This window comes from Myiozetetes cayanensis, unplaced genomic scaffold (genome assembly GCF_022539395.1).
Source record: "Myiozetetes cayanensis isolate MyiCay16 unplaced genomic scaffold, myiCay2020 scf2-11, whole genome shotgun sequence".
In the NCBI taxonomy this organism is placed as follows: Eukaryota; Metazoa; Chordata; class Aves; order Passeriformes; family Tyrannidae; genus Myiozetetes; species Myiozetetes cayanensis.
In genome coordinates, this window is record NW_026087411.1 from 83505094 (window position 1) to 83531648 (window position 26555).

The 26555-nt window shown below is 37.0% G+C and overlaps 1 protein-coding gene across 5 annotated transcripts in view; it reads right to left on the reverse strand.

Moving 5' to 3' along the window:
* Nucleotides 1-5751: 5751 nt before the first annotated feature.
* Nucleotides 5752-26555, reverse strand: part of SENP6 (SUMO specific peptidase 6) — a 71788-nt gene continuing 50984 nt past the window's right edge. For all 5 annotated transcript variants that reach the window (XM_050314720.1, XM_050314723.1, XM_050314721.1 and 2 more), the window contains 12 exons: nt 25772-25951; nt 23652-23878; nt 22919-23025; nt 22715-22831; nt 21802-21924; nt 21480-21572; nt 18136-18569; nt 15049-15152; nt 12911-12999; nt 10463-10531; nt 10159-10309; nt 5752-8358 (listed from right to left, as the gene is read on the reverse strand). In XM_050314720.1, coding sequence (XP_050170677.1) covers nt 8158-8358; nt 10159-10309; nt 10463-10531; nt 12911-12999; nt 15049-15152; nt 18136-18569; nt 21480-21572; nt 21802-21924; nt 22715-22831; nt 22919-23025; nt 23652-23878; nt 25772-25951 — 1895 coding nt within the window. In that variant the 3' untranslated portion in view covers nt 5752-8157. The remainder of the gene's footprint in view (nt 8359-10158; nt 10310-10462; nt 10532-12910; nt 13000-15048; nt 15153-18135; nt 18570-21479; nt 21573-21801; nt 21925-22714; nt 22832-22918; nt 23026-23651; nt 23879-25771; nt 25952-26555) is intronic.

Below are 26555 nucleotides of genomic sequence, written 5' to 3' on the forward strand. Positions count from 1 at the left end.
TGAAGAGCCTGGCTCCATCTTGTTCACATCTTCTCTTCAGGTATTGATACACTTTGATGAGATTCCAGCCTGACCCTTCTGTTCTCCAGGCTGAACACTCCCAGCTCTGTAAGCCTCTTCTCATAGGAGGAATGCTCCAGTCACCTAATCACCTTTTGTGGCTCTTCACAGGACTCTCTCTGGTATGACCATATCCTCTTGTACTGGAGAGCCCAGACTGAGATAGAATACTCCAGGTGTAGCCTTACCAATGCTGAGTAGAGGGAAACCTCCCTCGATGTGCTGGTGACTCTTCCAGTGCAGTCCAGGATACTCTGTGCTTTCTTTGCAGCAAGGGCTCATTGCCAGTTGATATTCAACTCTGTGTCCAACCAGGACCCCCAGGTCCTTTTCTGCAAAACTGTTTACCAACCATTGTACCTGCAGTTGTTCCCCACCAGAAGCTGGACTTCGGGCTTCCCTTCGGAGGTTCCTGTCAGCCCCTATCTCCAGTCTTTTGAGGTCCCCTCTGGCAGCACAGCCCTTCAGTGTATCAGCCACTCCTCCCAGTTTTGTATCACCTGCAAACTCGCTGAGGGGACTCCCTGTCCCATCATCCCGATTGGTGATGAAGATGCTGAACAGTAGTGCCAGTATTCACCCCTGGGGTGCACCGCTGCTTACGGGCCTCCAACTGGACCTCGTACCATGGATCACCACCCTCCAGGCCCAGATGTTCAGCCATAACTCAACACATCTGTCTGCTCATCCAGCCCTTACATCCTCAGCCTCTCTCGTAATGAAGTTGGCAACACAGGGTCATGGAGGAAAAAGACAGCAGCAGCCATTTTTCTGGACTGTAGACTGAAGAACTGACCTTAGAGACATGGTAAAAGATTGACAGATGTAGAGCTAAGAGAGAATCAGTGCAGAAAGGATTTCATCATGGGGTTTGGAATGAGGGAAAACAGCAAGGGGCAAGTGGTGCTTGGGCAAAATCTGTAACAACCACCAGAACAAGTTCTCCTCTCTGATGTTTTCCTATAGGTAAGTCAGAAATTTACAGTATACCATGACTGTTTAATGAGTAACAAAAATGAGAACTGTGGAATTAGTTCTACGAGTGACCATCATATACTGACAATGGAAGTCAAAGAAACCGAAATGTGCAAAATGCAAAACAGTGTATGCACTGAGACAAACACAAGCACTAGAAAGGTAGAAAACATTCAAAAAATTGTTGAATTGTACAAGGAGCCTTTGTTTAGTCCACTTGCATGTACAATGACCCATTGCTACAGGAAAATTATCCAATATTCAGCAGGTTATTTAAACATATTTTCCAGTGGTTATTAGCTATGTTTGTGTATTCAGATGCCCAACTTTAGATGCTTAAGGTTAAAATCTACCAGAGTTTGTAAACCCATGGAAATCAAAGAACAGCTCTATATAAGTACTGTAGAAAGCACTCCAATATGTAAAGAACAGAGTAAAAACTGGAAAAGCAGAATTAAACAGTCACTTCAATTCTGGCTTCTGATAATCTCAGGTCAATAAAATGTCTAGGCAAGCAGTTCTCCTAACTACAAAATCGGTTTCTCTCAAGTACCTAAATAAACAGCAAGCATCTTTTTAAGCTAACTCTTCAATGCTCACAAGTGAGAGTAGCTGGAGTGTGAATTTCAGTTTACAGTAGCTTAGCTTAGTTAAACTAAAATTCTTTTAATCTCCTTCCCTGAGCTTCAGCACTCAATTTGCAAAATGGAGATAATGACATCAAGCAACTCTGGCTGTGGATAGAGTCAGAGGAAAGCCAAGTTCACCCTGTCTAGCTTCTAACTGGCCTGAAAAAAATTAGCATCTGAATAAAGGCACTTGAATTCAACAATGTCCCTATGAAAAAGGGAACCTCCGTTGACTCTGAGAACTTACTTGCTTTACACAGACAACCAAGACACAAGAATGCAATCTAGATACTCAAATAAGGGTGACTACACAGCATCCAAATTCAGTAACCATGTATGAAAGACTAATAGAGTAGAATGAAAATCTCACAAAAATGACTGTAAAATAAGGTGTAGAGACAAAAAAATGAGCTAATAAATTCATTCAGAGACCACTGCTTTGCAAAACTAAGGCCTGGTTTAGGCCTGGCTTCTGGGGGGTGAGAGTGGAGAGCTCTATGACTTTTTAATTAAATATCATAAGCTCTCCATACAAACACATCCAATACATTACTAGAGATGTTTGTTTAAAAATGTCTTCTGAATCTGGAATCTTAACAATCATTTACAGTGCAAATTTCGTTTGAAGTCTAGAAATTTCAGTAGTCTTTTGGATGGGAGGAAGCTGTGCAGCTTCTCACGCCCTTTTATTGCCCTTTTGTAACACAGAAAGATCTTATTACAATATTGTTTACAAAGCAGTTTAAGTTTCAGAACTGAGGAACATTTAAGTAAGAAATATATTCCATTTGTTTGCATTCCAGTACAATTTATGCCCTATTTACTGTCATCTGTGAGAAATGTGTCATGCTTTTAATAGTGCTCTTTTTGGGTTAGCCTGTCTGATTTTCTTGTATTACAGCCGTCCAAGCTCGCTTGGCCCCGGCAGATGAACCTTAGGATTAAAGGGTGGGCTCAGTTCCACACACACTGTGTCTCACCTAAAAAATCCAATGCGCAGGCTGGAAGGTGGAAAGACCTTCCCCGGATCTTCGCTCGCGAAGACTGGCCATTATTATTATTATTATTATTACAGAACTCACAGACTATCTGGCATATTACTGAATATATTACATAGTATGAAGTAAATTTCCAGGCCTGAAGCTACGAATATGAAGTTCTCTAGAACTAAAATAATTACTCTGTTTTCAGTCTGCTGCTTAAACAGTTCATTCATCAAGGCCAGGTTGGACAGGGCTCTGAGTAACCCGGTCTAGTGGGAGGTGTCCCTGCCCACAGCAGGGTGGTTGGAACTAGGTATCTTTCAGGTCCCTTCCAACCCAAACCATTCTGAGATCCTAGATCTTTGGATCATAGAGCTTTACATTCCCAACCAAGTATTTCCTGAGTGTTCCTATAATTGATGTCATAGGTTTGCTCCAATATACAGTCATGTCCCTGTCCAGGCTACCACTGCACTTCTTACACACACGTAAAGATATCGGAAACACAATGTTAGTTTTCCAGAATTCCAGTTAGGAAGGACAAGCCTGATGTAAACAGGCAGTGTCACAGAGCTTGATTTAAAAACTGTTACATCTGGAGGAACATGGGGGCAGAGGTTTGTGTAAGAGTTTGCAAACTACTGCTGTGAGACGGCATCAGAGTATTTAGCTGTATAGCTGACATCAGCATATATGCAAAAGTAAACTAAGTTCGTAAACTCAGAAACACGTTTTAAAAGATAGTTTTGTGTAAATAGTTGATAAATTTCCGTAAGTTAAACCACTGGGGAAATCTAACATGTTTTAATTTCTGGGCTAAAGACCAGAGTCTAAACAGACTCTTCACGCAGGAAACTCAGGCTGGTTGGAGCACAGTGCTTTTTCCCGTAAGTGTACTCCTCACAGCTTACGGGGGGAACAAATACTCAGCTGAATCAAACTAGTCTGGCTCCCACTAACCTTATCCACTCAGCTTGCAGTAAAAGAGAATCTGGTCCTGAAGGTGGAATTTGTAACTATCATCTAGAACTGTGACACTGCACAAATGGACACAAGTACTCTGTGGATTTGACTATTCTATTAAAATAAACCATCTACTTATGAAGTACAGTCAGCCTCATTCCGTGGTTGTTTTGCTCACATAGAAGAATCTTTTATTTAAAAATTAATAGTTTTCATTCCTCCCACTCCTGCATTACTTTATCTGATGCTTGTTTTGGGTAAAGTCATACCCCGAAGTCATACCCCAAAGAATAGAGAGAGTTAGATAATAACTAATAAGCACTAACAACTAATAAATAAGGGGAGATGAAAAAGACCAAAAAAAAAAAAAAAAAGGGGGCAGCTATGGCAGGTCTCTTGTCTCATTTACTAGAATCTGGATATTTTGAAATCCAGATAACCTTTTGTTCACATATATTCATGGATGGATGTAGGTCATGTATATTTTTAAGCTTCATTCATCACAAATATCACTGCTTACTCTTCCCCTGGGACATCAACTATGAGCCTCACCAAAAAAAAAAAAAAAAAAATCTAGCAAAGACACAGCCTGGCTATTTGAATCTAGGTTGCAGTTACAAATTACTCTCATCATTGAATAAGGAATCCCTGAGGTATGGTGTACATTACCCAGTTTCCTTTTGTAACCACAGGGTTGCAGGAGTCCACGTGCAAATTTGTTAAAAGCAAGCAAAATCAAGTCTGTCAGAAAACAGACCACAACAGAGAGAACAGTCACCTTCCAGATGGCATCCTCCCTTAACCAGACCAAAGCCTACAAAACACACACCTTTCATTGCATCTTTGAGCAGGCATGATTTAGTTTAAAAATATGGTGAAGAAAGATAAGTAAAATGGCTGTTACCTCACCTCTTACTGTTTCAAAGCTGTGGTTTGTAACATCAGCTCCCCTTTGATTTCCAGAAGTAGATGGGAAGAATCAAAAGACTTGTGGAGAAGTACCTTTGTGAACTCAAGTCACTGCACAGAGGTTCTTGAGTATGCAACATTTGAGAAAGACTGTTACAAAAAGCGTCATACCAAAATAAAAATAAAATCTTTTACCCAGACTCTTCTAGCTCTCCTCATCGTGGCCCCAAGAATCAGGACTGCAAAGAACAAGCACCCTTATAGCTACTTCTGTTCACATGCTAAAACACCAGCATCACGTTATCAACGTAAAGCCTTAACCAGTGACTGAAATGACATTCTATTTAAAAATCTGAGGCAAAAAATTAGTGGGTTGCTAAACTAAGGACACTGCTGCAGCTTGTTTATAAGAGAAGACTGGTACTTCAGTTTCCAGAGGTACTATGTTAAGGGGGATTAAAAATCATACATGGTCTGCTTAACTCATTCTCTATGAAAGAAATTAAAAAAAAAAAAATCAAAAAAAACCCCCACCCAAAATCAACAGCATAGTTTCCTTATCTTGGGGTAAAGCTTTCTTAATTTTTCACTCTTTCTTTACTGAATGTTTTGGAAGTTGGATTCTTCCAAGATAAGAAGTAGTGCAACCTGAAAAATCGACAACACAGTTCTTCTGTTTGAAGTCTCTGGTCTTTAAAGAGTGTGCTCAGTCTCTTAAGCAGGAAAAATAGAACTGTCACAAGGGACTACTTAGATGTCTTTTCTGCTTTTGCAGCTATCCTGCAAATGTGCACCAGAAGTACATGAATTTTTAATGCTAAGTAATCTAAAACTTTAGTAAGAATTCCTAACTGTTATTCTACCCAACATGAAAACCAATACAAACAGATACATTTAATTAGGTGGCCATCTGATACCTTACACTGCAGAATGCAGTCAGGCTACTTTTAAAGTATTTGTAATCCTAAATCTTCTGAAGGAATATACAACATATACTTTCCACAGAGTGCATGTGTTGTCATATAATTATTAAATAAACATATCTAGTCCCCACCCCACTAACTTCCACTGAGTAAATGTGATTCAGAAAACACACTGGAAAAACTTGTTGAATTGCAAAACACTGCAGCATTGCCCACCACTATATTAAGAACACTTACCAAGCACATGCAGTAGTGAGCTTGTTAAACCAAGCCAGAAAGGCTTTAAATAACTCATTCTTAATTCTGTAGGTTTTTTTCTATTAATGTCACATTTTATTAAAAAAATAAGTTTCCTATATTTAACATGTATAGTAGCTTGCTGTGACTGAAGATCTTGAGACCTTTAACATTAAATGACAGTAAATCCAGCACTTTCTTCACAGCTTTGAAAAATGGGAAGAAGGAAGGAAGGATGAAGGGGAGGACAGGAAACAGGAAGGAAAAGGAGGAAGCACCAGGCCATTCCTAGCAAGAGAACCAAATAGTTCTACAGCATGAAAATATAAACCTGCATCACAAACGTTAGAAAAAGGAAAACTATTATAATTGACCAAATGTGGAGATATTCCATATAGTTAGAACATAACATTGGGAAAGACTAGACTGGGAAGGAATACATTCTATTTGCAACTGTCTCTCCTCTATTTCCAAGAAGTTATTTTCCTTCCTTCTCTACTAACCATTGCTGATTTACTCACAACTGTATAAGCCACTACTCCAATCTGACAGTTACACTAAAGCCAGACACACAAGACCCTGCAGCTCCACAACCTGGAACTATTTTATCCCTGATTTTCCCCAACAATGGCAAAATACTGGGTGAGTCTGAAGAAGGAAACAACTTGGAGATGTGCACATTACATATTTGATCTGCAGTCCAGAAGATTGCCTCCAAATACTCTGAACAAGAAACCTGCACAGGAGTCACCTCTCACATAAAACATATTTGTGGTGCTTACATATTCCCTGTGGGGCCCAGGGTTTATGAAGAGAGAAACGAGGGAACAAACAACTCCCCTAAATCCCACGGGTTATCTGTGCAAAAGATTAGCAGCTCGTGGTTGTACTGCTTCAAGTGCAACCACTCTGCCTTGGTGAGAGAACCCCTCTGCAAACAGAGGGTGTCACAGAGAGTCCTCTGTGCAGGAATGCCCTGGAAGTAACGTCATTAGCAGCCGTGTTTTCAGGGTTTAGCGAGAATGAAAACTCATGGAGACCATGAAGTACTCAGACTTGGTGTCATATACAAAAATAAATCTCGAGGAACAGAGTTCAGCTAATGAACTCTCTGCTGCTTCTCTTTGGGAGAACTGAATGGTAAATGGCATTCCCAGTAGAAAAATCAGGAGAGAAAACACTATCTGCAAGGAGGGACAGAAAATCCCTCTCTACCCCAAACAAATTCCTTCCTGGGAAGAGACACTTTCTGGTTACCTTCAAAGATATCTATATTAGTAGAAAACCGGAGATAACATACCCTTCCATGAACTTTCTCTTACTTTCCTCACTTGAATGCCACAGCCTTTCTAGAACACAGATAAAAGGCTGTGTTTGCAGTTTAAGCAATGATGGCATTTGAGATTGCTGTAAAATCAAAATAAACCGGAAATATCCAAACAAATCCCAACATTAGTCTGATGCTACCTAAAGCCAAGAACAAACAAGCAAGCAATGAACACTGGCATTTTGGTTTTTTGCGTGGATATTACAAAAAATAGTAATCATACACTTTTTTCTTTTTAAATGTTCATTACTTAGATAAAGCACGTATGAATGCAACATTCAGAATTGTAACATAGAAAATGTAATATGGGCAATCTGCTATTCCAAGTACACTTACCAAAATACAATTTTATAATGAAGAAAGTCTCAAAATACACCTGTACAACAACTGGGATCCACAAAATATGATTTAATAGAATCACTCAAGATCACTTCATTGAAACCACTTTTATAATACTGTTTAAAGAGTCACCTCTGGTCAAAGAGCACTCTCCCCCTTTTCCTAGCCCATCCCACTAAAGCAAGGGTGGAATCGTAACTGCAATGCATATCTTTTAAAACCCTAAATCTGAAGCTATCTGAAGTCCTATGAACTATGACACTGCCTACACTTAGATACGGGGAGGATAGGAATCACCCTCTCTGAGGCCATGGTACATTGAAACACTTACCCATATTATTGTCTGTAGCGCAAGCAGAATAATCTTGAAAAGGGCAATTAAATAGGGTCAAAATATGAATTAATTATCTCACTACCAAATCATTCCCTATGTGTTATTCAAGCCTGTAACATTACAACTTTACTGAAAAAGAAAAAGGTAACCATTTTATCCTATATTTTCTTTATTTGCTTTATGTTTAGAATTTGCTATTTAACTTCTATTAACAGAAATACATAACAAAAGCTCCCTATCAAGTGGAAAAAAAGTAATTACAAATGCTGAAAAAGTTGGCCTCATTAACATATGTACAGACTCACTTACTTAATACACATCTTTGTGGGAATTAAACCATTTTATGACACACATTTATACAGGCATTAAACATTCCCAAGTAACTCTGAGCAGAGAATATGCCAAATCTTTAGTCTGGGCAGACAAAAATGTAGATTTCAGTTTTGATTGTGGAGCTAACATGCAACAGATACAACATTCAGTCTGAGCTGCTGTTCACAAGTTGTTCTGTCTTTTCCTGCAAAATTGAACTTGGGTCTCTTTGTCCCTTCTTTTCCTTGTTCTGCTGTTCCTGGAGCTTCAGGATTAATTTTCGTATTTCTTCTCTTTTTGTTTTCATTCTTGGGCGTGGAAACCAGTCTGTTAAGTTCATTGGTAGCTCAAAACTCAAAATTGGGTTCTGAAAAGAAAGGTCATTTGGATATTAAGTAAGGAGTTACAACCTAAAAGAATGAAGCAAACTATAGTGAATAAAACTTCCAAGCTTCATTCCATCAGCATGGAATGAAATTTCTACAGTTTCTGTGTTTTGTACATGAACAATTATGGTAAAAGTCAATCAAGCTTCAGTATGTTACAGAGTAACATTCATTCAGATCACAGTTCTGATTTTAACAAGGCCTGAACAATCTACTCTTTTTGCTACATCTTTTAGACAAAGCATTTGACTGCATAAATGTGTAAAATGGATCTAATAAAAAAAAGGACAGAAAATTATTGTAAAGATATAAGACATTTTTTAAGAATGACTAACAAAGATCTAGAGCTGACTGAGAATCCATTAATAAACATTCCTTTTCTTATAAATAACCTTTAGGACCACAATCAACTAGGAAAGTCAATTTTAGATGTCACCCTAAAAAACAAAGCCCCTGGCTACCACCAGCGTTTTTTATACTTACATTCTGTTGTCTTGCTAGAGATCATTCATTCAAAGAATTACAAGAATACAATATGAGACATTATCTGTGCCCCTTCAGTGATACTGTACAACTACTCCACTCCAATGAAATGACAGTTTGTGGAATAGTGTTTTCTCTCAAAGAAACTCCTCCTTTTGTTTATTCCAGTTTACATCATTAACGGGGTTATTTAAGGGTGAATTACATTCATCCCTGAGGTACCACCAGCAAGGCTGCCTGTGAAGAACACCAGAGACACGGCACAGGCACAGTGTGGGTGCCGGATGCTGCAGTGGCCCCACGGCGGCCCCTGGTGGCCACAGCCCCGACCCCACACACCGCCCCAGGGAAACGGGGCTGCACGCCAGGCAGGGCCCGACCCCACTCGGCAATCAGTTTGCAAGAAGGAATGGGCTACGATTACTGGGGCTTGGTTGCTTCTCCCACTCCTGGTGTACAAAACAGGAAGCACCTGGTTACAGTTCTAAGCTTTCATGGACTCACTGGTAAAGCAAAAGCTTTTGCCTGGCATTAGCACGAATTGCACTCTGCTCTCTTGTAAAGTAGGAATGAGGGGAGTGTTGAGGAATGAAGGAGCAGCTGCCAGCTTTCCCAGGGAAGGAGGTAGCTACTGCAGAATTAAGAAACAATGTTCTAAAGCACCATTAGTGTCCCACGCAGGCAACATCTCACTTGACCATCATTTCTCCTCCCAACCAAGACCAGAAGGTGCCAGTGCCTCCACTTGTGAAAAGAGCTGTAACTTGAAAACCAAGTCAGCTGATGTAACTGTTTAACCAATTCCTTCAGTGGAAACAAGATTTGGCATTTAGCTGTAATGATTTCACTTAGATGTCTTCCTGCAAGTTCATAAAACACACAAACCAAAAAAACCCTACCTGTGTCACATTACTGAATTTGTTTAGTCACATTTCTTAGGAAGAAGAGAGCAAGCTTTTTGTACTGCATTTTTAGTTTAGATTTTGAACTCAAGTTCTTACTTGAGTAATTTTAAAGGGTACACACCAAAAGAACACAAAGGTAGACTCTAAATGTATTTTGTAAGATTCCTTCAGAAAATTCCATGGCTTATCATTTCTTATATATAAGTACAACTTAAGAGGATAATTGGTTTATTTCCCAAAAACTTATTATGTACGTCATATATAAATTAGTTTATACATAATCTCACAAATAGGTATAAGACCTAAACTAGAAGCTTTTCATAATTGCAATCATTTTAACAGTTTATATTTGATTACTGCAGGAAACAGAAATAGTTACACAAGCATACATACCTCAAAAAAGCTCTCTACATACTGCAGTATGTACACTCCACAATCACTGAAGTTGTTCTGTTGTGGCACTTTTGGGTTAGAACCTTTCATGACATCTTTGGAAAAGCTTCTTTTGCTGCCTTTCCTGACTTCCCATTCCACCTCTAAATATCTATGATAAAAGAGCATGCAAATGAAAACCCTTTTGTTTTTTTCCCTTGAAAAATTTTGGAAAAAAAAAAAAAACAAACCACCAAAAAAACCCAAAACAAACATCAAACCAAACCAAACTAAAAAAGCCCCAAAAACCAGATATGAAACTTACTCCCTTAGTGTTTTCACAACATTTGACCGGGAAGGGCCTCTCAGTGAGTCCATAAGCAAAATGCAGGGCCTAAGAGAGAACACAATTTTTAAGTACATAGTATATTACAGCAGCCTGGAAAACACAATGGTACACAGAAAGGGTTTGTGAGGTGACTTTAACAAGACTAGATCAATACTACAAAGTTCTGCCAGCAGTACCGTAACCCCTAATTGAGATAGCTAAATGGCAAGTTACCTTTATCCATATACTAAGTACACTTACGAATGCACTTAGAAAGTACAGTACTATCAGATCAAAATTATTCATTACTGGCAAAAACTAGTTGCTTAAAACACCTTCAGGTGTTTGATGCTGTTTTAGGTTCACAAGTCTTTCTGGAGAGAGATGAGAAAGTAAGGCAGAGAGCCCAAAAACATTCTTCTGAAGCAGCAACTGGAGCACAGATGGGACTCTCCACAGCACCTAAGATGATGCTAGGAATACATGTTCAAGAAGTTATTTCAGCCTGAATCCGAAATCTAGCTGGTAGTTACACACAAAACACACCCTACTTTATTTGAAAGACTTCAAAAAATCATGGACCCATAACCAAATATTTTCTAGAGAACTAAGTCTGCTTAAGTCCTCTCTTGCACACTACAGATGCCGATACCCTATCACTTGATCTAAAGGGCACTACCTTTTCAGTAGCTACAAACACTATTGTATCAGCCGCCTTATATGCAACAGCTGGATTTATACATCAAAGTTGATTCATACCAGAGATCATAATTTTAGCATTAGATGTAATATGTTAGGAAGAATTTCTGTACAGAGAGAGCGACTGGACATTGGAATAGGCTGCTCAGGGAGGTGATGGAGTCACCATCCCTGGAGCTAGTTACGAAGAGACTGGATGTGGCACTTAGTTCCATAGTCTAGTAGAGAGGTGGTGTTGGGTCTAAGGTTGGACTTGATGATCTCAGAGGTCTTTTCCAACCTAGTTGATTCTGTGATATGTATTTTGAGGAGTAAATAAATGCAGATTACTCTTCACAAGTCTGGTTTTTTTCTAACAGGACCCAATACACATTCAGACAAGGTATCCTCCAAAGAAGCTTCAGACTAGTAAATTCAGACAAAATATTTGCATGCATTTATGTACAGGTGTGTTTGCATTTATAAACTAATTTACATGTATGCAATTTTTTAGGCATAAGGACATAATCACTTGAATGTTTTCTTGTACTTGTTTCAATTCCTGATAAACGAAAGCTATTATTTTTATAGGTAATGCTCTTTCAAAAAGCATAATCTAGTACTTTGAAGGGGAGAGATGTGATAGCTTTTTCAGGTTAATTTTCTATTTCATATAGAAGTAATTTTAAAATATGCTAATAGTAAAGTATTTAAGTGTTCTTAATGACTTAATGACTTTCGATACTTAAGTGTTAAAGATGTTATGAAATTTCCCATTTGGATTAAAATACTGTCTGCTGGAAAGTATTATGTACAGATAATCTGTCAGTAAAGTGGGACAAATTTAGCCAAGCTATAATCAGAAGCTCATAAATATTCTTAAAACTCACAACACAGAGGGACTTTTACTCCTTTATGAAAATGTACTGCCACATATTTTGTATCATCAATAAATTTATAATTTTACTCTGCATCATGAGTGTAATTGTGAAAGTCTTCAACCCTCTAGTAAAAATTACATTCACAAAGAAGGAAAATATAAAAATGAGTAAGTGATGAAAACATGCAAAGGGAACTGTCAAGACAGCAAAACCAGTAATGGTATTTCTGGATTTGGAATCAGGCATTTCTGTCACACCAAAATGCAAACAACTGCAGTCAATGTTTACTAAGAAATTATTTCCAGGTTTCAAACAGGAAAAAAGTTTTCAAATCCAAAACAGATGAAAAATTAAACAAAAAAGTGTGAACACTCGTATTGAAAAAAAAAATACTTGGAACAAGAGAGAGACAATAAGAGCAACAGCAAAAACACATTTAGATAAGGGGGGCAGTTAAAAATTATTCACATTTTCTTTTACTAATTTGAGTAGTGGCAAAGGTTTTCTTTAATATTACCTTCATTTAAAGACATTAATCTGCTTTTTAATATATTTGAACATGCTTCTGCACATTCTTTTTTCAGGAATACAAGTGCAAGATATAAAAGAACAGCCTTATTGAAAGAAAAAAAAAAAACTTCGCTTGCCTAAAGCAGCACACAAACTTAACAGAGACCCGAAAAGATATTATTTCACTTCTAGTTTCATTCAATACATTTTCTGCTCACTGAAGGTGATAGTACAAAGTATAAAATTCTCTCTCAAACACTAAGAGCATGCTGATTAAAGTGTAGGAAGACTCAGATATGAGAATTTCCCACAATTACTGTCCTTTATATTTCATAAATTTTTATGCAATTCCCATTTCAACTGTTTTAATACTTACTGTTTGCAGATAGTTGGCTTCAGGTACCACTGTCCCATTTCTGAACTACAGTTATCATCTACAAGGCCACCATCATCACTACTGTCTTCCTACAGAAGCAAGATGGTTACAGGTGTTTAAAAGCTAGTATTGTGTTTTTCAAACAGATGCAAAAGGAATTATTGCTATACTCAACTGTTTTCACTCAAGACCAGTAACTCCAGTTTAATAAAGAAATGGGAGTTTAATCTGAAGTGAGTCATTGTTTGTAAAGTTTGCCAACTTTTAGTCACATGGTTTCTCAAATCCATGCTGGAATGGCACAGATTGAATGGTGTTATTTATTTGAGGACTGCTGAAACTAGAAAAAAAGCTGCAGCTGATATGTTCAAACCACTGCTGCCTTGAAAGAGGTTCATCTCCATTATCTGGTTATAAATCTAAATTATCAGTGCTTTTCTTGCTAATGAATACTAGAAACTTGCTTGGTGGTTTCATATATGTTATCTTCTAGGTGAAATGGGACAAAAATCTGCAACAAATTCACACATAAAACTCTATTTCTGCTCCACAATGCAACATCTTGTTTCTTAGGGCAAGGAAGATTAAACCACCATGATACTGTATATCATGGGTTGTAAAAACAGTCATGTCACAAACCTGGAAACACCTTCTGATCTTCTGATTTCATCACTGACTGCTATGAAATATATGGAAGTTTTATGAACAAACCCACCAAGTTATTCTACCTAAAAGTATCCCAGTGATCCACAGTTTTTTACCCTTCTATTGAGTTCAGTGTTACTACCATAGATAATTCTGTTATGGGGAAAGAGATGCTTTCAAAAAATGGGAACACCCCTGTAGCAGCACAATTTGTGAACATTTTTGTAAGAATTGTGTACACTTCACAAGGATCCCATGACTGATATCCTCAAGCTATGCCATGAACCTTATCGTATTAGAAACTACTGCCTAGTTCCTAATACACTTTTTTCTATTACAGCTTCAACTCTTTTTAGCAGATGCAAAAGTAGGTAGACTCAGCATGTCACGGTCTAAGATTTCTATACTTGCTTTGTGCATTTTAGAAGATATCAGTGACACCTTTAGCCTAAATTCTAAGCTACACTGCAGCCAATGAACTTGGAATCTGTTCCTCCTCCCAAGGAACCCAGCAGGTCATGTGCTTGCTGCCCTGCCTTCATGCCATGTACTTCATTCTCCATCTTCTGGGAACTCTAACTCCTACAAAATAGACAGTCAGGCACTTCCAGGCAAAACTCAGAATGTCTGCGCAAGTGGCACAACAGCAGAGGGGGGCTGAGTGCATTTGAAATGCACACCTGTGGTTCAAAATAAACTGGAGCTTTTCTATGTGTGTACATAGATACCATTTGGAAGTAATTACAGATAGCTGCAGACTCTGAAAAATAGTTTGTTCTGTACTCAAAGGTGAAAACCTGAAGTCAAACAGCTGGAACACAAAGAGGAAGCCAATTAGGAAAAGCAAATATGTAACTTCTAGCTTGCTTGCATTGACTTGCACTGCAGAAGCAACAGGGCTATGGAATAATACCCTCATACCCAGTACTGAGTCAGTAAAGGACATTTGGATAACCAGTTTTTCCACAGTTCCAAAATTTAAACGTTTTCCAATTTGAACACGAATGGTACATGATTACATATCCAGTCTGTGCAAATTTGATTAGGAGAAGCACCAACAAAATAAAACAGCAGAGTAGCACATACTTATAAATGTGTCTGTTTATGTCCAGGAAACGAAGTTCAAAGAAGAGTAACTTGCTCTTGGGTTTGGTAGATAAACATGGTGGTAGGGGAGATGAAAGACAGAAACGTATTGACTTTCATGAAGAGTTTCCACTAAAATCACTGTGTGATATTGTCACTGTGCGAAAGACTCACAAAATTAAATGCAGGATCAGTACAGTGGTTTTCTCATAAACAGTAACAAATCCATAATCCTGTCAGCTGATCTGCAAATTTTTGTGGGTAACCAGTCCTTTGGATTTGACACTTACAAAGATAACTTGCTTTAGACAATGCACATTCACAATGTGTATACTGCTTTTAAGCTGTCCGTTCAAACCACAACACAACAGTTCACATTTCCTAAATAAAACTGTTAAATTCTTTACCTGGTTATCTTGGTCTTCAGAAAAATCTATAAGCTCATCTTCATTTAGTTTACTGCCATCAGCTGAGTCTTCACTATAGTTTAGTCTGATTTTGTGCAATCCATCTGTATCAATCACAGACATTTAAACATCAAAAACCCAATGCCATCACTGAAGACCAAACACATTTTAAATACCTCAGATGTCGTCAGGACTGCTCACAATAACTGTGATAAAGTTAACACATAATAATTTAATCATGGATATGAACAAAAGTGAAAAGCTTCTTCTAATTAGCATAAGTATATCTTATTCTATGAAATGCCTAAAAAAATTAGAGAGACCTACACTAAAACCCACCATGAAATTGCCCCATAGTTCCATGAACAGTATAAACTGGTACTGCCACCAAAAGGGGCACTCTGATTTACTCTCTAAAATAACTATTTATTCCTAATCCGAGCTAGTTCCTTCCATGGCACCAAATACATCCACACACAGTGGACCAGACTGAGAAAGAGTCACAGGCTTATTATTTTTTAACTGGAAACCTTTCCTCAATCACTGTGCAGTTATATCAAGACTTGTGCTGGCAAAAGCAAAAATGCAGCTTGGGAACACACTGCTAGGGAGAGGATAGAATGAAGGATCAGCTCTCCTAGGAGTAGCAGCTTCGAAATATTTCTGAAACTTTACTGCTACAAAAGGAATATCTGCAAATTCACTGTCTACCCCCTCTATGTATCTAGTCATTTGGGAAACAGCGTCAGAAGAAATAAAGAATCATTAATGTTATAGCTATACCTGTGCAAGAAGCAGATACAGACTGCTACAGGCTCACTAGTCTTACTATACTACGATACAAGACTTCAGAACAGATTTTGAGGGAAAAAATAATAAACTGTGGAAATAAGTGAAAAATGAGTAACTCATACCAGCAAAACCCGAAAGCTTCCCAGAAAAGGGCTATGTAATATACCTAAACAATCACAGTAATAAAAGCATTGCTTATGGTGTCACTGAAGGACACATAATCTATTCAAACCAGGATTTCTGTAAGAACAGTACATAGGGCAATGAACTCGCTAATGCAGAAAACCAGAAAATACCTGCATTTGAGAATATTTTGAATAGAGAATCTGAAGTACCACTTTGGAAAGAGGTCACCAGTGGAGTTCCACAGGGACAAACTTGAGAATTAGTCTTACTCAGTGCCTTTGAAAAGACTTTAGCACAAGAAGTGGGTCATATACTAATGTGACTTATTGCTAAATAATGTGACAGATTCCTAAAAAATAAAAATTGGTATTGAGAAGAATCACATCTCATTCAAAAACTGAGCAATAAGAAGTAGATTAGTTAAGAAATAAATATAGATACATTTTGGATGATTTCTTCAAAGCTATTTAGGTATGAACTCTTCCTACTGATTCACAAGTTCAACATCAGGATTTAGTCTGAAATCCAGACATCTCAGCTTAGGTTCCCATATATAGCTGGCACCTAGGATCTCACAACATTGAAAGTAAACCATAATTAGAGCACAGATCTACTCAACAGCTACTCTATATCTGCTTTAGGATGAGAAGAGCAGGTTTCTGACACTATCAAAGAGGCATCTGTTATCTTTTGAGATATCCCTGGATATCCAGGACATATGTATGGATTTGGCACAGTCAAGATCCACACTCTTCTGGAGCAACAATTGAAGACTGGTCAGAAAAATCAAGGCAGAATGCCCATCTTCCATCTGGTTGAAATGGAGGATTAAACACACAGCACATCTAAATTTAGCTGCCTAAACATATCTTTAGGGTCAATCTCCCCCCTAAACCAGGACTGTGATCTGTAAGAACATCTGCATTGAGAAAAGGGTGCATCATCTGCAATAGCTGAGCAAGAAAGTGAGCATTTAAGTTAAAAACAGAATGACTATCAGCTGCCAATACAGTGCAGCCATTAAAAAAACCCAAGAAACATAATCCTAGCAAGAATCTGTCATAAAGCACATTCCAATTAATTACAGACAAGTAACAGTAGCAGCATCCAAGACATGAGACTACATCATACAGTAGCAATATCATAAACAGTAACAATGACACAAAAATGAAAAATCAGTTCAAATAAGAACAGATCTATGCGCACCCACACCACCCCTCCAAGACCTTCTAGAAAAAAGTTAGAATGTTATCACAAATGAAAAAATGAAGATTAGAAAGTAGTAGAATTTTACATCCACAAAGTAAAGTTGTAATGGTCTGCAGTACAGAGATTAAACCATGTGATTGATAATATTTTCAGAACTTGTACTATAAACCATACAGTTCCTTACTGTGTAAATTAAGTCAGTAGGAATACTACTGGTGACTAAAGCAAAAGCTTTTGCATGACCAGGTGTTTTGTACTTTGTACCTGAAAGGTATCCAAACCTTGCAGTGAATAGAGGAAATTATCTTTTCCTAATTCCTTTACCTGCCTTTAAAAGTTATGCCAGCTCCTTTGTTTACTTGGGTATACAAATACTGCTGCCGATCATTGAACTCAGTTCCCACAGCACAAATGCATGGAAAAAGCCTCTCTGAACGTAACATGGAAGAAATGTTTTTTCTTTAGAATTACTTTCCTCTTACTTCTTTTTACCTACTTTCTTATCAGGACATTAAAAAAAAAAGAATATTATTGAATTAAAAGCTCAAATGCTAGAAGACACTGAAATGAAGGTTGCTCACATAATCTTAATTCAGTTTCCTCATAAACATACATTATAAGGATCCATGGTAAACTACTACTCTTTCCTTAACAATTACAGCCTTAAGTGATGCGAAGAGGTATCTACAAAGTTATTTTGTTTGGAAAAAGGTCACACAACTGAAGAAGTAATCTGATTTTGGCAGTGTTTTATCTCCAGCCCTTTGCCATAAGAGTTACGTCAACAGCCACAAAAACCTGTTAAATGCAATAGCTATGTATTACTTATATTGCAAGCACTTGAAATTCAGCCACATACTAAACTTTCCAAGTATGAAGTTTACACAATTGCAGAAGTAGTAACAGATGTGAAATCTCCAAATGTTTCATTAAAATGTGCATACTTTTACCATTACATACCCATAGATTGGCTAGCAGCTGTGAATTCACCCTGTATACCATTTTTATCCAGAGTTCTATGGTCTAGTTTATGGCATGCTGATTCCACAGTGTTAGGTTCTTCCACATCACTGTCTATTTGATTCAGTTTTTTGAAAGCACTTTTTCCCCTACAGGGACTTCGTCTACAACATGAAGACTCACTGTCCTCTGTTTCAGTGTTTGGGTCAATTAAAGCTGTATTGTACTTTTTGGTCAACGTTTTCTTTGCTGTGGACTTGGAAGGCGAGTTTTGTGCATCTAATTCATTTGGCAAAGGAGATGGTGCGTTGCTCTCTCCATCTGAAGAGGAAGATTTCATCGGCATTGTAGCATTTTCATGATAGTGGGGATTTGGTTCATATTTGGGCTTTTCTAAACCAGGGAAACAGATAACAGCCAAAAACCAGTGGGCTCTGCAAAGGGGGAAAAAAAAAACACCACCATTAAAACCTAGCAATTGGTAAAAAAAAAACCCAACAAAACACTGAGTACACACACACAAACTAAATCTGCCGCCATAATTATTCAAAGATGAACTGTAATAGCTGTTCACTTTTTGAGCAAGTTTTACTAAACCCTCAGAGTCTTCTGTAAAAGTAGGATTTCTTCATGCATGTAATCACCAACAAATGTATTAATATGATGTAGTTAGTTGAAAACAGGTGGGGTCTAAGTATTTATTTCAATTTGCTCATACTTTATAGATTCCTTTCATTCTCTGAATTAAAGCTTATTCCTTTTTTAGTATTTTCTTCATTAGTGCATGCATTAGAGATTGTTGAGTTCATGTCTTATGGCTGTATTACCTTTTCGAGTACTTCAGCACTAGCAACACAGGTAGTCAGATCTAACGCTATCACTGAATTGCCCATACTCTTCCACCTATGAAATCTTCCAACTGTATTCAACACTTCACATTTTAAAACAAAGCTTGTCAACAGTGAATTAAAGAAGGGGAAAAAAGAGTGTTTGTAATGCTATCACCATGACTCTCTTGTCCTCTTCACCCTTCAGAGAACTGACATTCTGACTCCTTCAGGATCAAAAGTAGTTACATTTCCCAACACAAAATAGGTTTTGTCCCAGATTCCTCCTATCCCTTGCCTCTTCAGGCTTCGCTGACTTGCCACTCAATCAGAAATAGAGCAGCAGCAAATTCAGGGACTGATGCATTACAAGTGGATTTTAAATGACCCCATTTAGAAATTTTCTGGAAGATAAATAACAAAACAGAAGCTAGTTCTATATTATACAGGTGTGTTTTAGAAAAAAAAGAAAAAGCAGTAGCTAAAAATGCTTATGACTATGAAGCCTGAACTCCATCAAAACTTAATGGCAATTAAAGTAAGTGGCCTTTGAAAACTGCATGTGAAGTACAGAGGCATTTTGTCTTGAATGAGTCACCACACCTAATAAATTAACATATTAAGTACTGCCAAACCCTGGAATTTGTGTGCACTCTACTAATATAGACTTTACGTACCAATCATGTAAACAGACCAGCAAATTAACCTGGACCTAAAAAGAAAATGCCTTGTAACTTTTAAGACAATCACCTATCTTCATTGGAAACTTGAATAAGAAAGACTGTACAGGCAAAGAACACTGATGCAATCGTGGTTAAAACACCATATTGTTCTCAAGTTAATGCTCCCTTAGAGTCAACCTGCCCACCTCCAGTTTGGCAGCTTGTTAAGATGATGAGTCCACATTCTCTAAACTACTAGTTATGGGACCGTCTGCAAAGGCTTTCAGGAAATGGTCACTGATGTCCAGAAGCTCCCCATCAAACCACCACTTTCTCATCTCCCTGGATATATGGGTATTTTTCTGCTCTGCAACATTCTTACTGTACATATCAGAAAACCATTTTGCAAATGAATGTCCTACCACCACTTACCAAGCTTCAACTCATGGTGAAGGACAGTTCCACAGGCATCAACAGGATTACTTCCAGGTAACAGATGCACGTTAGAAGTTAATTTTTCATGCTCTCATCCCAAATGGATGAGTCCATGAGACCAAACTAGTCTAACCCCAAATCCCCAACTCACACACAATGTGAACATTATGCCTTCAGTACAAACTACTACGTGTTAAGTTACTAGCAATATAAGTAATTCTTATAAAACCACAGAACTATTTATCTTCATTTTCAGGTGGCTTCTAAGTCACCCTGTCTGGTACTTGTAGCAGATAAGCCTCATTTCTCCTATGCATAACCAGTGTAGATGTCTGAATGACACAAGAGAGGATGGTGGGAAGTAACTACATAAGAAGTGCTAAGGCAACTCAAAATTTAAACGACAGATACTTCAGAGTTCTGGTACTTGACGCTTCATGGGAGAGGGATGGCAAGGATGAAGTCTACAGTGGACAGGCAGAATACCTTACATCTGAGTAATCTGAATAACCTGAGTATCTAAAAAACTAGTTAGTGCTTGTGAACAGGTTTCTTGGGAATATACTTGCAACCTTATAAAAAGGAAACCTCTATGAATGGTCAGTTGTCTCCTAACTGCCTCTCTACAGTTAGCCTCAGAATTAAACTGGAGAGGAGGCAGGAAAAAGATTCAGAAATCTGCCTCCAACCGCACAATGGTATGGTATCTAGATAAATTTATTTTTATTAAACTTACTAGCTTTTTATTTAAAAAACCCTCTTTTTTGATTTTTGAAATATTAGTTAGGTATGGCTATGCAAAGTCAGTTAGAAAATTCCCCTCTCTCTGTCTTGACTTTATTTATGTTTTTTTGTATACTTTGAAAATGCAGTAGTTTTACTTTCCTAAATATTTTGGAAACGTGTTTGTGACTATTTGGTCTGATCTTAAGGAAAGCAAGCAAAGTCCATAGCAACTATGAGAATGCTAGTGGTCTTCTTCCTGACCTACAAAAAATACCAGGACAACAGGATATAAATAAAAAGAAAGAATAAGGTTCCCAAGGCAATAGAGAGTTTACATTGAATTTTCTTTTAATATTGGTTTATTGTAACTAAAGGATGATCCCACCTATATCAGTGAGATCTCATTAGAAAGGACTAAAAAAATCTAAATCCAAAAGTTATCAATGACAAAAGCATTGTGGAAAGAGCTCCAGAGAATGAGGTAAACTTACAAAACTTATTCAAAATGTTAATTTTTCCTCAGTCTTTCTACTGTCTGATACTTCTTATACTACAGCATTTAAAGGTCTTACATAACTATTTTGTTTTTATCACCTGGAAAAAGTTACCTTCAAGTCACACTACAATGTAGCTTTAATTAGTATTATGAATCTTAAGCCTTTAAAAAATATGATAAAAAGGTATGTTCACTTACGCTTCATTAAGGGGAACAAAAATGAAATCTTTCTCAAAAATGTCAACATGCCGTGTCCACGTTCTTACTCGCCCATGTCGCTTTTGTTGTATTCTGCAAGAAGAAAACCAACACATAATTTGTAGGGTGGCTTATTTTATTTGAGGGACCTTTTTCCAGATATTTTCACCTTGACAGCTCGCTGAAATTTTCAAGGTATATTCTATGTTTGCTATAGGTCTGGATGCCTCCTTGAGTTCTGTTCTTCTGTACAATAAGCATCTGTTCCTGTAGTCTTCACTGTACTTAGCTCTTACTTAAACTGACTTATCAACAGACTTACGAAAGGTTTGAAGTCTCATGAATATTTCTTCTTTCTCTTTGATTAAGGCGTTTATAGAAGAATGAACTGAATACATGTATTCTATCAGCATCTTCTTTTTTTAGCTTTTCAAGTACCAAATACCTAATTCAAACAAACAAACAAACAATGACAACAAAATAAATAGGGTGTTAACTCAAAAGTATTCACCACCAGAGTAAAAAGTACTGCCAACAGTACAACAGCTACATCCCCACTAAATTGTTGCAGCTTCTCACAAAATAGCTATTTGGAGCTGACAATCCACAGGAACTAATTAATGCAAAGTTTGTGTAAGTATTTAATGTATTAAGTGCTCTGCTCAATCAACAAGTTGTTCTCCTGCTGTTGCATTTATTTTTATATCACGGCAGGAAAACAAATTTTCAATGAATTTGTTACACAAAGACTTAATTTTGTATTTCAGCCACTAGATCTCCAAACACTCCCAAGAGTGACAATCATTTTCTTTTTGCCTCCAAAGTATTTTAATAAACTGAAAATTATACACATGCACCTTACATGTAAGCATAAACACAACGGCGTGTAACACCGTAATAAGTTTCTAACATTTGTAGCATCAGAAAATCTCAAAATTAAACTATGTATTACATTAATCAAAACAAAAAAAGGTTTTTCTTTTTTAAGTGAAATTTGCTCTTCAGAAGTTAAAAAAATTGTAAAGAACCTTTTTTCCAAGTCAGAACAACATCACTGTCAAGCAGGATGGGAGAGGAACCAAAATATCTTGCAAAATTACAAAACAACCTTTAAAATTACAGCTATACATAGCTGGAGACCAAGTGTTATCAACTGACCTATGAATTTTTAATGTCAGAGCTTCTCAAGTTTTAAGGTAAAAGACAACGAAAAACTGATGTGAAATAAAACTTACTTTAAATAAAAATCAATAATAACATCATTTAAAAATTCGCCTTCATTTAGACAATGGAGGTCTTCGTTGGTCACAGAAATACCGCCTTTAGCTGGAGAAGGTGGATAAACTATCAATCTGGGAAGAAAAATACATTCAATAAGAAGTATGAAATGCCAAAAAAACCCTCAGAGAATTGTTACAGGGCAAAGATAATTATCTTACTTTTCTATAGGACCAATAAATACTGTATGAGGTTCACCAATTTCTTCATCATCATCAAAAAATGGTAACTGTTTATTTCGCTGCTGCATTTTGGACTCAGAAGCAACCTTAAAAGAATAAAGTCAATATTAATTTGCATACGGTTGACTAAAATGGTAATAGAACTTGACTAAAGTAGTAACAGACTTGACTAAAATGGTAATAGAACTCTGGAAGTCCAGCAGTATAATATCCATTGTTTTTGAGAAAGACTTCACATTTGGGTTTTTTCTTTCCATTTTTACACTTAGTTCTTTATTCATTTCTTGCAGAGTCATAAAACTTTCTAATTCTTTTAAAGGTAGTTTGCTTAAAGAAAGCATTAATTAAATTTAACTACAACACTGCAACTTAATTTCTTGTTTGAAATATTTTAATTTTACCAGTAGATGAATCTGGAAAAAATTATGTTGTCTAATTATACTACAGCTTTCTCATCCCTTAATAATTTTTAAATAACAACACTACTTGTGGACCATTGTATAACCTTACAATCAAACTAAACACCCTAAGAAGTACTGTGAGCGCACACGCTATTTCCCATAGTTTCATAACTATGAATTATGGACAATTATGGGAATCCTCATATAAAAGTCATCAAAAGTTGTTGGAATTTTTTTTCTGGGCTAATGACTAACATGTTATCTTTATTGTATTTGTAACCCAAATAATATAATGATGAAAACATAATTACATTTTTTATTTTGCTTTCTCTGTGAGACGGGCTTCCTTTGGAATTGTCTTCCAAGGACTTAGTAAATGCAACAAGCCTGGCATTGGCTTCTTCAAAGGAAATTTTCACAAAGAAGTCAGAAATATTATTTCTAATACCAATGTCAGTAATTATTTTTTCGAATATTGAGTTTGCATGAGGATCAAGACCGGTTTCAAAAATCAAAATTATGTATTGTTCTTCTTGACCTACAAAAAAGCAGAGAAAAAACTATTCATTTAGGAATAAAGCATGTTGCAATTATAAACAGATTTTACAGAATCATGGGACAACATGAGCACACAATGCTGACAATACATATAAGCAGTAACGCAGATCTGTGCAGACAGAAGGATTAACTACCAAATCTTTCTTACCTACATATGCAAAAAGAGTGCATTCAACTTCTGCCTTAATCTAGCAATCTTAAATATTATATCCGATAAATTTTTAAATGACACTGAATGCAAAGCCAAAACTTATTTCAAAATAACATCTTGTCTTTTTGCTGACAGTAAGACTCTGTAATCAATACTTTCTCTTTTTCTTACTGCAGTTCCTATCCTACTGTTTCACCACAATTTCAGATATTATGTATTCACTCTGATTTCCTCTCTGATCATAGAAGGTTATACTATAAACCATCCCTGCTTTTTGAAAAAGTTGGAGAGAATGAGTTGGATCAATCAGCTATTATATAAATACCACCCACTTATATAATCTGAGATATCAAAAACCAGCAAATTGCACTGAGAGGAATTATTTTAGGCAGTCAGACACAGGAATACGATTCAGGCTGCAAATCCCAGTCTCACACAGCTGCCTAACACAGGGCTGCCAGGACCTGTTTCTCCTTAAGAGAAGTTTCAGACACACATATAACCATTTCCCTTTGGTCATTCTTTACCCACCGTGCTAATCATTGTGAAAAGTAATTCTTCAGCAGCATAATTCTCAATTTACTGCACAGAGAATTTAGATGTGTAACTGGGTTTTTAGAGCTCCTGTTTTGGGAACTAGGCATCTACATACAATTGTCTACACAGCTATGGATTCAGGCTTGGATTAATGTAATTGTTTACAAAGCAAAGAGCAACTGTGTTATCATAAAGTGCTCCTAAGTATCAAACAAAATAAAGTATATGGGTATAAAACTAGTTCAGTGGCACAACCTCAGGGAAAAGAGCTGGGGGGCACTGCTGAGAGGCATGCCAAGGGAAGGACTTCTCACACAGACAGCTCAGGAAGCTTTTCCTTTTTTCACTTGTGAACACCTGTGTCCACCTGGGGTCTACTTCCTGCTCCCAGAATGTGTATAGGTTCCCTGCACACTCTCCAGTTACTTTTGTAATTATAATACTCCTTACAGCTCATACTTTTTATATGAGGTGGATAAGGTCATTGTAATAGCATTATGGAAGCACACAGTTCTGAGACTGTTGAAAGCTTTCTTCCTCCATTTGAATGCATCATGTACAAAACTGAGTATAAATAACCACAAAATTTAACCTAAAGAAAAGCCTACTTGAGGGTAAGAGACTCTGCTAATTGTAACAGCAGTGCATATGAAGATGCTAGGTCCTTGAAAACTACGTGGAAATTAAATTTTATTTTAAGATACACAAAGGTTATCCACATATTTTCCAAGCAGATATTTGTCTGACTCATAACTTCACTACAAGCATACCGGGGAAAAAAATCCAAGCCAAGCCATACAACAGTTTCTACTGGAACTAAGGCCTGTCAGGAGAACAGCACAGAAAGCAGAAGAAGAGCAAAATCTGTCACCCAAGTGTAAAGACCCATATATAAAAGCTAAACAAACCAACTTGCTTTCATTCACTACAAATATTAGTGAAAAATGTTATACTAAACTGACTAAATGTTGTTACTAATTCGCATATGTCTGGACAAACAGAGTGCCAAGCTGTTCTGAACTGTAACTCTTCATCAGCCTTGGAAAGTGACAGCGTCTGAAAATGCATTACACCAACCCCAGCCAACGATGACTGGTTTAGTCTTAAGCATTTAGTCTAAATTCATGACCCAAAACATTAAAACACAATTTAAAGTCAATAGTAGACTAAAATTGTTTTACTTACTGTCTCCTTTACATTCGTACCAGACATTATCTTTACTCATTTTCAACTGATCTCTCAGGCTACTACAGGTTGAAGGTACTGTTTGAAGGAAAACTACTGGCAATTTTCGGACACTACACCATTCACATTTGGTAAGCTCTGAAGTTTTCAGGTTAATTTCTCTGATATCGCTTTCTGATTCTAGGAGAAAATAATAACATGATATTAAATTATATGCAAAAAATTTTAAGTTTCCTTTACAATTTCCACCTTGATTTTAACAAGAAATCAGCATGTGCTCACTAACATTCTTAGAAGTTTTTAAGACTCTGAAGTTAACGCATATCTAGGAAGCGAAGTTTTTTTATATCTTAAAAGACAAACTGAATTCCAGTGTCACCTGTCAGGAAAGGAATCAGGAACAAACTGTTTTCTTCTCACCAACTTTAGTCTACTCTTTATTCCACGGAAAAAAAACCTCCCACAATTTCCAGTGATTTAAATTTGCAACTATTGCTATGACACATTTTACAACAGGTTTGTAAAACTTTCTTTGTAGATTTATCTTTCACTAAGTTCTCTTATGAAAAATAACTTTAAAAAGAAGAGGAGAATAAACACATGCAGAAAAATGATCTGACTGCCTGAGGAAACAAGGTACTGTTCTCAGTTGACTTCCAAAGAGAAACGATGGTAACACGGTAAATTTTTAACACTACATCTGATGCTGCCAATGCCAATGTTGAGTATTTTACAGGTTTTACTGAATTATAAAACTGAATATAGAAATAAATGCAAAACTCAA